Source organism: Rhamphochromis longiceps, linkage group LG9 (genome assembly GCF_057381845.1).
Source record: "Rhamphochromis longiceps isolate RC_006_pf linkage group LG9, R_longiceps_female_GT1.1, whole genome shotgun sequence".
In the NCBI taxonomy this organism is placed as follows: domain Eukaryota; kingdom Metazoa; phylum Chordata; class Actinopteri; order Cichliformes; family Cichlidae; genus Rhamphochromis; species Rhamphochromis longiceps.
In genome coordinates, this window is record NC_140565.1 from 24,541,695 (window position 1) to 24,556,634 (window position 14,940).

Below are 14,940 nucleotides of genomic sequence, written 5' to 3' on the forward strand. Positions count from 1 at the left end.
GATAAAGTCTGTTAGTCACCGCATGCTGTTGTACATTCCCAGCATAAAGTATATTTCTGCCACTTGGCTCCAACCTGATGTCTGTAATGCGAAGCTTCAGGGTTACAAAGATGCTTCCTTCTTACTGGGGTGACATGATGCAGGCCTTACCTGACAGAGCTATAATACTAAAAAGTTTAATAACTTACAGCCATTTTTTTCATCCTGGGTTAAGAGGAGCTAAACTACAGTAATATAGTAGTGTTGCTTTGGCTGGAGACGCTGTGTGGTTGTTTTTTTTCCCTTCACATTCTTCTAGCATTACATTTTTACCATCTTCATAAAACATGTCACTCTGCTGCCAGGACACCCATCCATATTTCACAGCCACGTGAACGTGCTTATGTCGAGACAGACACATCCTGGGTGGACTTCTCCAGTTAACAACCACCTTCTTGTGATCATTTAGCCTGACTGCTGGCGCAAAGTGAAGCCAGATAAGGAAAAGATCTCCGGGGGTATGTTGAAGCTGCTTCGTAGTACAGGCCCCTGGAGAAACACAGGTTGCTCCAACCTGTAAAGCTGCGCATAAAGCTATAAAGTTTTTCAGGTGGCATTTGGGGCTGCAGAGTATTAAATAGTGATTAATTCTGTATATGTAAATGTTAGAAAAAACAGCTGTTGAACACAACGCTCCTGTTTAAGGTTTCAACTCAGCGCGCATGATTGACAGATTAGTGGCACTAGCTGCGGTTGAAACAGTGCAAGTAGGAGGAGTGTTTCATCAATTATGCTTTGCCCAGATGATCCTGGAGGCAGCATCTCAGAGCAGCAGCCGAAACTCGTGATGCTCACTGGGCTTCCAACTCCTCGTCTGAGACGTCGTCAGGGGAAAGGATGCGAGTGTTACTGGCCCGAATACTGTTGATGTTGGTGCAGGAGACGAGACTAGCAATTCCCATCAGACTCACCCCGGTCCCGTCCAGGTTCACCTGAGCCAGGTGGATTTGTTTCAGGAACTTTAGACCTGAAAGGAAGAGAAGAACATATACTGGGTCTGTTCATCTGAGCAAACAAAACTATAAAATCAAAGACCACCTTAGAGCTGGACGTTACCGTGATCTGTAATCCGCGTGCGGCTGAGATTAAGTTTAACAAGCTGACTGCAGCGGATCAGACCTTTCCTCACCACGTTGTCCCCCACCTGAGTGCTGGCTAACCCCAACACCTGGAAAAAAAAATAGAAAAATAGCAAAATATTAAAACCTCTGCATCAAATATTTTTTATCATAAACTGGTCTTTACATTTTGATTTCGGCCTACTCTGAATGCCCAATGATCGATTTCATTCTGCAAAAGAGTTTAACTGTGATGCTAAAATAATAAATTGAAGCCCAGCTAGTATAAAATAAGCAGGTTATCTGGTCAGACAGCTTGGGTGAAAAACTGTGAAATGAGAATCACATCGATGATCAGACACACAGACTTTACTAACATGGTTTAATTTAATCAAACATGTATGTACCATAGATCGATGTCACATTCAATCATAGACAGTATAAAGACAGATGTAGCTTCTGTGTTTGAAGAGTGAATCCAGTTCAGAAATGCCTGTTTTTTTAATGCCCACCAGATGATCATAATTGTGGTTACAAAAGGAAACAAAACAGCTCTCTGACTTGACCTCAACAATCACCTACCTGGTAAGTTTATGAGATCAGACACTCATTTTAAGTCACACTAAATAAAATATTAAGTCTATTTTGTAAATCCATTCTCTTTATCTAATTCAGAGTCAGTCTATCCTAGTTGTCACAGGCACAAGTCACCAATCTATCACAGGGCTACTATTTACACTTGCACTCGCACAAGGATAAAGCAACACCTGGATAGTACTTATTGGGATAGTCACCTGAAGGTGCGGCAGACAGGTTATGAGGTCGGCCACTCCTCGGCTGGTGACTGCAGTCCGATCCAAACAGAGCTCCTGCAGCTCCTGCATGCATCGCAGGGAGGGAAGCCCTGCATCTGTCACCTGAGTGTTGCTAAGTGACAGCTTCTTCAATCTACACAAAGTAAACACAAAACTCCTGTCAGCATTTTAATCGCAAGGAAACACCTGATATGATGGTGTCAGTGAGTGTGGAAAGGACCTGGTCAAGGTGGAGAGGTGGCTGACTCCCTGGTCTGTAACCTGTGTGTAGTCTGTCAGGTCCAGCTCTGAGAGCAGAGTCAGTCCGGAGAGGAATGACAGCCCGCTGTCTGTCACAGAGTGGCGTCCAGGGAGGGTGATGCGAGTCAACTTCAGACCTAGAAGTAAAGTAGACACCTCACAGATTCACCACAGACTTTCATACTGCAAGCTCACTCCATGCCTACCCTCATTCTTTTAATTCTTTTGCTTTATGCTCTACAAACCTGAGATGATCTGAAGGGCATGACTGCCATCTGCTACAGGGATTCCCACCAAAGTGAGGGAAGTCAGGGCAGGGTGGGTAGCAAGGTGCTCCAGAGATGCCTCAGTCACACCTGTCCCATCCAAGTTGAGCGTCTGCAGGCTGGACATCGCTGCTAGAGCCGTCAAATCCTTAACCTGAAAGAAAAACGCACAGCAAGTCGAGTAAATATCACTGAAGATCAGAGCAGTGTCACCAGCTGAATAAACCTTGCTAACAGAGATAAAGTACTTTAGTCTGTTTGATGCTGAGAAGTCGCAGCTGTGGCACAGAGGTGGGGAGCACAGCTAGTGTGGTTTCAGTCACTGCTGTCTGGTTCAGGCTTAGCTGAGAGAGGCAGGACGGCACTGACTGGAGGTACAGTACCATCCCAGCATCTGTCACTTTGGTCTGGTCCAGGGACAGGAAACACAAGTTCTTCAAACCTTAAAGGCATCAGCAGAAGGGAAATATGTATGTTGAATAAAACTACTTAAATAAGAACAGCTTATTCTGAGATCCAGTTTTGTAAATGTTGTCAACAGTGATGTTTGTGTGTGTCCAACCTGTGATATGCTGCAGGCAGGAGTCAGTCAGCTTACTACAGGAGGCCAGATTGAGGTACTGGAGTTTGACCAGGGTGGACAGGATACAGAGGCCAGAGTCTGGGAATAAAAATAAATAAATAAATAAATACAAAGACAGGGACAAACTGAAGAGCAGACTTTGCAGAAATTTGACAACTAAATTGATAAAAAGCCTAAAAACTACCAGATATAAAATGTTTTACCAGTGATGAGAGATGAGTTGACTAAACTCAGGTGCTTCAGGGCAGTGAAGGCCCGCAACTGCCGTAGGAGCTCATTGGTGGAGTACGGGTAGCTGTTTAAGACAAACTTCTGGATCGGGCAGCCGAAGAACAGCTCCAGGGTGCGTGGATGTAGCAGCCTCTCATGAGACATGTGGTTGAGCAGAAGCTCTGCTAGCTCTGGGGTCAGACCTGCTAGACTGCTGCTGTACTGCATGCTGGGAGCTGTGAGACACAGAGTCAAGAGTGAGCAAACAGCAGCGAGCAAACAAAGCTGTGAGGCACAGTTCTGTGAAGTTTTGTGACTCTTACCAGTCATGAGGTGGACCGTTGCGCGGATAGCCAAGGCACATAGTGAGGGCACGCTGGGTGCTCTGAAGGGTCTTTTAGGGGGTGATGGCTGTCCTTGGTTGGCGTGGCGGTCTTCTTGCTGTGCGGCTCGTTGAAGACGCTCAACAGCAGCCTGACCTGCAGCTGCGGGCGCCAGCGGCCCTCCTGCATTCTCAGGGTCTGCCGCTTCCTCTTCTGGGCCCTCTCTGAGACACACAAACACAAGTTGTGTCCACGTGTTGTATTTTAATGTACAGATAAAGCAGATCTCCAGAGCACCCCCTGCTGTATTTCTGTGCAATACAATAAACAATAAGTGGAAAGGCTCTGATGAGCTGAAATATCCACATTTACTTTTGTATAAGATGCATACAGTCAAATTGATTTAGCTTAACTTAAATTGTTTTTAAAAACCAAAACTAATATTTGGATGGTTAGCTTATTACTGACCATTGCTGCACAATGAGACATAAGCATCCATTTTTCTTGCTGATTCTCACATATTATTTTCTGTATCCACTTTTCTCTCTGGCTCTTTTCTTCCTGCTGTGCAGCTCATACAAACTTTATCTTTTTAAAATGTTGGTAGAAGCTTTAAAGCATCTTTCCCTATCCCCACAACAGTAAAGAGTTTCTTTCAGACTATACCCAGACACAGATTGAGCTGGAGCTCCAAGATAATATTCATCTTTTTTTTTCCTTTGTTAACAGGGTGTTATTATAAAACGGATCATTCTGGATGCAACAGAAGTTGGAGTGCTGAAGTGTGCATGCACTTTCAAACTAATTAAATGCATCTACTTGCAAAACACTTCAGATTGCATGATTAATGTGTGTAATGTGTGTTAGGGCCACATTAACAAAAACAATATTTTGAAACAGTCATTTGAGAATGGAGTGTAAATTTCAAGAGTAAGGTCATCTCACTCTGTCCACCAAGTAATAGTGAGTTTGTAACTGTATTATTCACACTGGATTTTGGGTCCTAAAAGAAAGATAATGTCTTTCTAGCTTAAAAAGATTCTCAACACAGCATTTCTTTCAAAAAGCAAAATTTAAAAAAAAAAATTTTTCTCTTAATGTGGCCCCTAACACTATTTTGTATTACAAAGCAGTATGATCGTAGTCCTTGGTCCTATAATACCATTCTAGTGCCATTCTTTTTAAACACTTGCCTGAGTCGATTTCCTTGCCCTGGCCAGCGCTGCCAGGGCTCAAATCCTCCTCGCATCCTGTTCTCTGGAAAGAAAGGCAGCCTGGGCATTCCTGTGAAAGTTACACAAACGAAAACTGTAATCCATCCAAAAATACTCTAATGCCACTGAGCTGAAGCTACAGATGCTGAGAAAAAAACTTTATACCACACACCTCTGATTAACATCTCTGATTCTCCTTGATCTAGCTCTTCTCTGTGTCTGGTTCACATTCAGAATACAATACCACAACCACACACTGATTGGCTGACCCCACCTGTAGGTTCTTAGTAAACTCAGCAGTTCTGACTTGTGTGCTGTACGTTTGGCAGAAAGGGGAATTAACCTACATATTTTCTAATACTAATCTCTCTTACAGCGTGACACACATTAGCAGGCCAATCTGTACACTAGGCCACTATATAGTGTAATAGTAAAAAAAAAATCAAGCTCAAAGGAAGAGGCCAGGGTCAGCTGTTTCTGTTCACAGCGGATGAATAATGGAAACATATGGAAACAGTAATAGAGGAACAGGGAGAGGAGGGAAGCAAGAAAAATGTAGATCAAAGGAGGGATGAAGTATCCACACTCTGGAGCAGTACCGTTCGGCATGTGAAGCGGTTCTTCCTCTCCTTCTTGGTCCATATCAACATCTATGGGAGGATCTTCAGCATCACCAGGAACCAATCTCTGGCCTTGACCTGTCGAACCCCCAGAATGTCATCCAATGACTCCATAGCCATTTAAGTAACATTTAACACATTCAGCTGATCAAATAACTGAGCCCAAACAACCATGAAGAGGTGCGATGTTACAGGTGTAAAGAATCCCATTGGCTGATATACAATGTGTCATCTGATCAGGCCACCCAAGTGTATTAAACGTGACCTATTATACTCTTTTTCATACTCCTTACTTTTATTTTTGGACTCTACTTGCACGACGACCTATCCTGGGCCTCGTGCAGCCCCCTCAGTTCACCCACTCTTAAGCAGTTTTAGCTCCTTTAAACCAACTGATTGTCTGCCCCTCCCAGCCAACAGCAGGTGGGTGGGACTTCCGTGTTCACAGTCAAAGCTGTGCATCTGAAGTAATACTAAGTATATGCCCTCTCTCAGACATCATACAGCACAATAGAGGTAGAAAAATCTGTCAAACAGAGTAGTTGTAATACAAGTCAAAGGGAGCAGGTGGATTGGCTTAGAGCACAGATAATGGCCATATAAGGAAATCCCCTCTAGCTGACTCAGACCTGATCCAAGAAAATAAATAAATGAACTTTTACCTCATACTTGTACATTTACTGACTTCATTATTTTAAATGTTCAATATGAGCATGTACCTTCGGAACACTATACATGTGGTGGGAAACGGCTGTCAAAGTATATTTGTCAATTATGTGTAATAATTAAAGCTGTCCATGGGACAAGATAAATGTATGGTGGACAATCCCCTCGTTCGACCATTTCGACGGTCCCAGCCAGCTGCTTCCACAGATGGACTCCACTGACTAAGAGCAGAACAATTACGTCACTCCTCTCTGAACGTCCACTACAAACTTTAGGGTCGTTCTAACCACACACCGAGGTTGCAGAGGCGAACAAAGACTCCACCGATCGTGTAGCTGGATGAGAGACTCACTGCTCTGTTATTTATCTGACAAACTAACCTTTGAAACATGATTTGCCAAGTAAAGCGTAAATGTTACTGCAAGTAATGATTGTGACTGTAGTCCTGTAGGATTCTAACATCATCATGAAGAGTCCCAACATTTAGTAAACCGTTCAATAAAAAAAGTTTGGAAAAAAGCAAATCTCTACTTGTTTTATTCCATTTAGTACATTTATTTTTATTGCTTTTTATATTAGGTTTAAATAAAGTAAATCATACTTACCCCAGTCATGGGATCCACGCCGTAAAGGAGGAACTCCAGGAATCCCTGCATAATTCACTGCCTCTTCCCACAGCTGGTTAGGTAGTGGAGGAGGTATAACAGGGACCTGATCTCCCACCATGTCCTGGCCAGGAGGAGGCTGAGGAGGCGCAACACAAGGAGGCGGCTCAGCACTGTGGCCTGCTGGACTTGTTTCCTGAGGCGTCTCTGGAGGAGTGGTCTGAATACACAGTGCAGCGTTAGGCGTAAGGCCGAGAGAGCGGAGGGAGCAGGCAAGCTCAGCCTCCCCAAAGCGCTTCCGTGGGAAACCCTGAAGGAGAGAAAAGGAGGGTAGGGAGGGGTGACGTCCGGTGATGTGCTCCACAACGCTGCGCAGAGGGGCATCAGCTGGGAAGCGCTCACGCATGGACTCACCAGACGGCAGTCGAATCTGCAGCAAAACACAAATATACATGACAAGGTTATTACAGTCAACTTCATTTCTAAAACTAGAAACGATACTGTGTCCTTAAAAACGGAATCAAAATGAAAATAAAAATTAATTATATTATATATATATATATATATATATATATATATATATATATATATATATATATATATATATATATATATATATAAATAAAAAGAGGAAATATTTTTAGTTTTTGCCAATATAATGTCACGCTTTCAACACATTAATATATTAGTATTAACTCATACAGCAGGTAAAATAAGTACTGAACACATCACCAGTTTTCTAGGTAAATGTATTTAAAAAGGCACTATTGCCATGAAGTTCTCACCAGATATCGGTTACAACCCATCCAATCCACACATGCAAAGAAATTAAACCATAGATGTCCATAAACTAAGTTATGCGTAATAGAGAAATGACACAGGGAAAAAACACATGACGAAAGGGACGTGCAAAAATCATTAAAGTCATGACGCCACCTGAAATCCGTCAGTATTTAGAAAGCAATCCTGACACTCAGTGCAAATTAATATCAGCTGGTTCAGTTCCAACTGATGGCCTAAAAAAGAACATCTCATGATGGGTAAATGAGCTCTCTCAACAACTTAGCAAACCATACTGAAGGCATTAGTTGCAGCAGAATTTCTAAACTACTGAAGGTTCCAGTGAGCACTGTTGGGGCCATAATCTGGAAGTAGAATGTACATCATTTCACCATAAACCACCCTTGACCATGTGCTCCATGCAAGATTTCAGACAGACAACTGAAAAGAGTTATCAGAAGTGTCGCGTATGAGCCAAGGACCACTTGTGGTGAGCCACAGAAAGTGGTAGAAGAGACAGGTACAGTTGTTTCGAAGAAAAGTAATGCGCTCAACCACCATGGCCTGTATGCACACTCAACAAGCAAGACTCCATTGCTGAAGAAAAAACATGTTGCTGAACAACATTTAGACAAGCCTATTAAACAGGATGCCCTAGTGCACACTAGGGCTGCTCGATTATGGCAAAAATGATAATCACGATTATTTTCACTGAAATTGAGATCACGATTATTTGACGATATTTATTTAACCCTTTAAGACCTACCATAGAACCAAGTCCACCAGAGCTTATATTATTTTTTTTTACATGCTGTAGTGCCATTTGTGGGAGCATTTCAAGTTGCTATACATCAATACAACTGTTATAGCCCATATTTTAATAATATGTATGCATTAAGTCCATAGTAATTACATAAGTTGCAAAAAAGTGCAATAAACTACAAAAAAAATTGAAAATCGCTTTTGTTTTGTTTACATATATTTCTACTTGGAGAAATTTAAGAGGTTTATCCCTCAAAACTTTAAATACAATAAAGTTGCAAAAAAATAGTTTCCCACCACAGGAAATTTATTTTGAGTGTCTTCATAGTTTTATTTTGGAGATACACCAATTTTTATATACTGCAGGAAAAACAAAAAACAATCCTATGATGCAAATTTGCAAAGAAAACAGCATGTGCATCATTTCACTGTGGGAAGTGTTACGAACAGCTGATAGGAACGGCAAAGCGTGTTTCTGGAATATTATGTTTTTGTTCATGCAAGCGCTTTTTATGCAATTTTTGCAAAGCTATATGTGGAACGAAACCGTGACCGAGGACAAGCTGATGGCATCAGATGTAAGTACAACTCCTCCGGTTTCATATGCAAAACAAATTATTGCGCTAGCTTACACGGTTCAGGTTCTACAGGGATTTAACAATAGTTACGCAAAACGGAGCGTGCTGCTCTGACCGGCTTTAAAGGGTTAACAATGACTTTAAAAAAATAATATAAAATGGTGTGCAACACCACTGAAGTTTTTTTTTTTTTTTAAACTCTTTTCAACCAACGGCAGTCACTCTCCTCTCCAAATAACTTCTGCTTAGCTTTCCGAGCTTCCCTCGGGTCCTCTTAATCAGCGGTCTCCACCCTTTTTTGCGCCACGGACCGGTTTATGCCCGACAATATTTTCACAGACGGCCTTTAAGGTGTCGCGGATAAATGAGGGAGGGGCTAATAATCGGCTCAGTCATTTTTAATGATCGTTGAAAGCCCAGATCGTAATCGTGATTAAAATTCGATTAATTGAGCAGCCCTAGTGCACACCATGTTTGGAGGTCAAAGGCACTGCATATCACCACAAAAACACCATACCAACAGTGAAGTTTGGAGGTGGGTTCATCATGGTGTGGGGCTTTTTTTCAGTATATGGTACTGGGGGGGCTTCATATAATTGGAGGACATATGAATGGAAAAATGTACTGAGACATTCTTGATAAAACTCTGCTGCCATCTACGAAAATGAAACGAGAGTGGACAGCAAGTCAAAGATCCTGAACACAGCCAAGGAAACTCTCAGTTGGTTTGAGAGAAAGAAAATAAAGCTGCTAGAATGACCCAGCCAATCACCTGACCTAAATCCAGTTGAAAATATATGAAAAGAACTTAAGGTCAGAGTTCATAGAAGAGGCCCACAGAACCTTCAGGATTTGACAACTGTTCATTTGGAAGAACGGGCCAAAATCAAACCTCAGCGATGCATCCAACTAGTTTGTGTCTTGAAGCTGTCATCACCAACAAAGGCCTTTGTGCAAAGAATAACTGTCTTCACAAGTGGTTTGTTTGTATTGTAACACCATCTTTGAACTGACACTGAAACTAATAAGTAGTATACTTCAATTAAACATTTTCAAACAATAAAAAGTAAAATAAAAGAATATAATACACTCTGCAAAATGACTGAGACTAAACTGAAAACTAAAATTCTGAATCTATCATGATTAAGGTTCTTCACAGGCCCACCATGAGAATGCAGTTGTTGTCCACATTTGTCTGAATCTTTCCTCCAAGCTTCTGCCCTTCACTGCTGGGAGGAGACGCGTCTGCAGCAGCATTGGTCTGTTTCTTATCCTGCAGGCTCCTCCGATCCTCAGCGATCCGCTTCAGCACCAACTCACGCTCCTGCGAATGCAGAAGAACACAAAATGTTCTAAGAACAATAAAACAGGAGGTCTATACTCAAATATTAATTTTCAAATGTATTATTCATGTATAAAAAAAACAACAACAACAAACTCAGCTTGAGCACGTGACACCTCTTTTACTCCCCACAGTGACCATCATGCTTCAGTTCAACCACACTGTAGTACACATCTGTTTTTTTTAAATGTGCACCCAGAGAAAAATGTATGGACGCTCCTATTCTAGCTCATAGAGCAGCATACTTCCCCGTGTAGTGTTCAGTCAGCACCAGCAGCACCCAAACAAAGTTTCTGGACCGCATGTAAAGTGAGATGCAATTGGCCTCATTCACTAATATGTGAAAAGCTCCAAAAACATAAGTGCACTGGCAAATTTACCATTTTGTGAAATGTGCCCACAGGCCAGTTTTGTTCTTACCACCACGTGTAACATCAGTGAATGAGACTCATTCTTAATCCACAGGCTTGTATTACTATCTGCTTATTCACATACCTCCACACTCCCTTTTGTCTTTATCTGGAAACACATTAACTTCAAGATGTAAAGGAGGAAGTAGTGATCTTCAAAAAACAGAGGCGGCACATCTAAAGCAAAAGCAGGGGAATTTCCAGCTGAAAAAACTGAAACAACAGTGTTTGAGAAAAGCACCTTTCCAAAGTGTTTCCTCAGGAGTGATGGGAAAAAACAGACGTGCTGCAGTAGGTTAGTAAGGTGGCAAATGCCAACAAGAAATATGGCTCAAGTAAAAAACAGAAAACAACAGAAAAGAGGAAAACAGCAGGAAAAATATCTAAACGTAGACAAGACGAAAAAAAGGAGGCAGAGGTGGACAATAAAAGGTGCAGATGATCAATTACCGATGTTTGTTTAATCGTACACTCGATGCAAATAAGCATCACATTCTATGTTGGCAGAGCTACAATGTGACAGGTTATACAAATTAAGATATGCACAACTGGCCAAAGCGACACCAGCATGGAGGCACACCCCAGCACATGTGACGTCAAATTTGTCACACGCCGCCATGCGATAGGGTAAGCAGTGAGCATAAAAGTGAAATGAGAGCTACAGGGATTGAGCTAAAGCTTAAGCCATTATTATCGAGAGCCTTATAAATCTGCCGAACACTTGACTTTCTTCCTTGTGTGATAATAAGACAACTGCCAGTCAGATAGATTAAGCACCAGAAGTCTTTTCAGCAATGCTCACCTGTTTCTTCTGCCTTCTCTCTGCTCTGACTTCCTGAGCGACGCGTTGTCTCTCTTTCTCCTCAAAGTCACTTTTGTCTGATTTGATCCGCGACTCGACTGGCGGTGGTGGGTCCTGGGAGCATGATTGCGGTGACCTTAGCACCAATGAAGGACCCGCTGTTAAAGACAGAAAAAGAAAATCTCATGATGCACACTACACTATCCAATTCCTTAAGTTATACTTAAATGAATGATTACAATCATCAATTTTAGGATATTATAATAAAAGAAAACTTTACTCGAAGTCCAACCGATGGATTAAGAGCAGTAACAACAGTAAGAAACAGTTTTTATATAGCTTGGAGTGGGGTATTACCTCTGCTGTCAGTGGGAGATGTGCGAGACTCTGAAGCGTGTGCTGCCTCTTTGGGTGGGTTGAATGCAGAAAAAGCTGTCCCAGCTGGCTGTGAAGGCTGCGGGACCAACGTGTGTCGCAGGTATTGACCCTGTACAAGCCTTTCAACATGCAAGAGCGAGACACAGAAGTAAGTGGCTGAAAGAAGTGGTCTATTATACAGAAAGATCATAGCTAGCTAGCTCCACAGATTAAAAAAAAACAAAAAACAAAACAGAGGGCTGATTACTCACCAATCAGCTGCCTCAGGCACAGAAAAATGCCCTGCCTGCATAGCCGCTTGTATCTGCTCTTCTGTGAATCCCATCTCGCTAAGGACGAGGAATAACTCCCCGATAGTCTGCAAGAAAGGATCAAACAAATGCTGACAAAGCAGCTTTTTTTTGGGCTGTTTTCCCTCCTTATCGGTCACTGCTCAAACAATGGCTACTAAGATACTGTTTATCTGACTCATAATGTCGTCATGTGTGAAAGAACGTGTAAAAAGTGATTTAATATGGTCTCTCTCATTTTATTAGTGTTTTATTGGTATATAATGTGCATGCTATTAGCAATTTGTGATGTATGATTAACCATACACAAATATAGCCATATATTGAACCAGCTGATATCAGGTATGGAAAAAAACATGGCGTTTAGCTGGGTCACATCAGGTTTGGGCAGGGTAAGTGTTCAGAGGAGCTACAAATTACGCTCTTATGTTCTATTTGGCATAAACTGAGAGAACAATAAAGCTAGTTGATGCATTAATTACTTCTAGGTTCAACTTTTGTAATTCATTATTAGAAGTTAGCTCTAAAAGCTCCCTGAAAAGCCTTCAGTTGATCCAAAATGCTGACGCGAGAGTACTAACAGGGACTAGAAAGAGGGAGCGCATTTCTTCCATATTAGCTGTTAAACCTAGACGTGAACTGAAAATCCTTCTCTTCTTATCTTATCTTATCTTATCTTAAAGAGCTAACTGTCCTAACAGAGAAGTTCATTCTCAGACTGCTGGTTTACTTGTGGTTCCTAGAGTTTCTAAAAGTCAAATGGGAGGCCGAGCCTTCAGTTTTCAGGCCCCTCTTCTGTGGAGCCAGCTCCTAGTTTTGATTCAGGAGACAGACACCCTCTCTACTTTTAAGATTAGGCTTACGACTTCCCTTTTTGATAAAGGTTAGTGTGTGGGCTGTATCAGGTGACCTTGAATCATCCCTTAGTTATGCTGTAATAGGCTCTAGCTGCTTGGGGATTCCCATGGTGCACTGTGCATTTCTTCTTCACTCATCTCCCTGTATTTTTACACACCACTACTGCATTTAATCATTAGTAATTATTAAACTCTACTCTCTCATATAGTTTTGTCCTGTTTCTTATTCCCCTCACTCCCAACTGGTAATGGCAGAAGGCTGCCCCTCCCTGAGCCTAGTTTCAACTGTTTTTTTCCTATTAAATAGGGATTTTCCTTACCACTATTGCCAAGTGCTTACTCAGAGATGGTCATCTGATTGCTGGGTGTCTTTCTAATATCCCTACACTATAAAGCATCTGTTGCTGTGTACTGGTGCTATATAAATAAAACGGAACTGAAAAAAGACGAACATAAATAAAGGTACAATAGCCAGTATTTTTCTTCTTCAGTGGTTTATTAATACTGATTAAGTTAACCAAAGGCGGCTTTAGTGTTTGCAGATCACTGGTAGTTCCCAAATCGTGTGCATTAATGCATGTCGGCCCAAAAACCCTTGAATGAGCGTTAAATTTATTGTATCACTGTAGAATAAAAAGTCTGATTGACAGCAAGGAGGTAAAGTCCAGTGCAACTAAAAAGAAGAACTGATGACACTGCAGAAGACATCAAGAGAACTTCCTGCGTATACGAATGCATGCGTGCCTTAAGGTTCGCCCTTTCGTGTGCTTTGGACACAAAATGTTTGAGGAAAAAAAACAATTACAGTAAATTTGCAGATGAAATATTAACCATTTACTCCATAACAACATCAGCTATGCGAACTAGTAATTACCTGTTATATTGGCATTCCCATAATGCTAAGAAGTGATCATATTTTATTGCCTAATGCAGCCCTTATAAACTGTTTCAATACTAAAATAGAGCTACTCTTCTCATTCGTCTTTGATAGCATAATAAAACCGTAAAAACTTTACCATATGTCCCAAATAAGGGCCCTAGAAGTGGGTGTTATAGTGTTATTAAATTGTTGTCGGTAAACCTAACACGTACAGACATTATACATCAGTACCATTGTCTGTGTTGCAGTGTGGGCTGCAACTCACAAGGGTAATTTCCATAATTATTTATTATCCGTTTCCCCTTAAAACCCTCCAATTCTGAGTTAAACATTAGTTCGCAAAGTTTACAGTAGGAAATTTTATTCCATGTCCGAGTGAAAGACATCGACTCACAATCGAAACTGCAAATTTAAACTTAAAACAGTAGCTAGCAAGCTTAGCCCAGAGCTAATGCTAAGTATGTTGGTATTTGGAGGTCTGTCAACAACAGCGTTAGCATGAGCTAACCGTTAGCTGAACGGGCTAGCAGGCTGATATTTTGGTGCTACACAGGGTGATGTGTCGGAAGCTAGTAGATAATTTGGAGCTTACCGCAGGGTTAGAGGAACTCATGGCGTTGTTTCAAGGTTCCCGTGCAGAAATCAAAGTGAAACTGATGCTCATTTGCAACTTTATTGACTTCCTCGGGTGTGTTTGGAGAGCCTCTGTGTATGCTAGCTGCAATGACCTCCCCCACTCACAGCAAGAGCCTATCAGCACATAGGATAGTGGAGGGTTTTCCCCTGCGTGTCCACAATAAACTGATCAATGAACTACAGAGACTGAACCCAATCAGCCTTATCAATAACCCTCATCAACTATTGCCACATGTGTGCAGCTTCTCTGGTCTGTGAACATTTAGGTAGTTTGGCAATAATAACAGCATGACAGATAGGTCACACTTACTTTATGACTTATTATCTAAAATCAAATCAAATCACTTTTATTGTCACGTCACATGTGCAGGTACACTGGTACAGTACATGCGAGTGAAATTCTTGTGTGCGAGCTTCACAAGCAACAGAGTTGTGCAAAAATACAATTACATAAAACAAACAAATTATAAGAATGGCTAAATCTGAGAGTAATAAATATATGTACAATATAAGAGTGTATGCATTACTGGATGTGTATACTAAATATGTTTTTCTACGTGTGTGTGTGTGTGTGTGTGTGTGTGTG

General features: G+C 41.5%; 1 protein-coding gene across 2 annotated transcripts; it reads right to left on the reverse strand.

Annotated features, from left to right (window-relative positions):
* Positions 1-11: 11 nt before the first annotated feature.
* LOC146662389 (uncharacterized) lies at positions 12-14,460 on the reverse strand. Of its 2 annotated transcripts, none has more exons than XM_085418982.1 (17): positions 14,311-14,460; positions 11,943-12,049; positions 11,671-11,810; positions 11,314-11,471; positions 9,925-10,083; positions 6,640-7,069; positions 5,348-5,446; positions 4,728-4,818; positions 3,535-3,758; positions 3,205-3,447; positions 2,981-3,079; positions 2,667-2,860; positions 2,398-2,572; positions 2,133-2,289; positions 1,892-2,045; positions 1,096-1,207; positions 12-1,006 (listed from the first exon to the last, which is right to left on the reverse strand). In XM_085418982.1, exons 1-17 carry the CDS (start codon positions 14,329-14,331, stop codon positions 831-833), a joined length of 2,739 nt encoding a protein of 912 aa, XP_085275108.1. In that variant the 5' UTR covers positions 14,332-14,460; the 3' UTR covers positions 12-830. The 2 variants fall into 2 exon arrangements, with proteins under 2 accessions (XP_085275108.1, XP_085275109.1); XM_085418983.1 differs by having other exon boundaries at positions 3,535-3,754; positions 4,724-4,818.
* Positions 14,461-14,940: the final 480 nt, after the last annotated feature.

Bases quoted from the DNA above. Each gene is read 5' to 3' on its own strand.
- LOC146662389 (XM_085418982.1), bottom strand. From the start codon at position 14,331: ATGAGTTCCTCTAACCCTGCG. The intron at 12,050-14,310 runs GTAAGCTCCAAA...CCTTTCTTGCAG, and splicing joins TGAGTTCCTCTAACCCTGCG to ACTATCGGGGAGTTATTCCT. The intron at 11,811-11,942 runs GTGAGTAATCAG...GCATGTTGAAAG, and splicing joins GTGCCTGAGGCAGCTGATTG to GCTTGTACAGGGTCAATACC.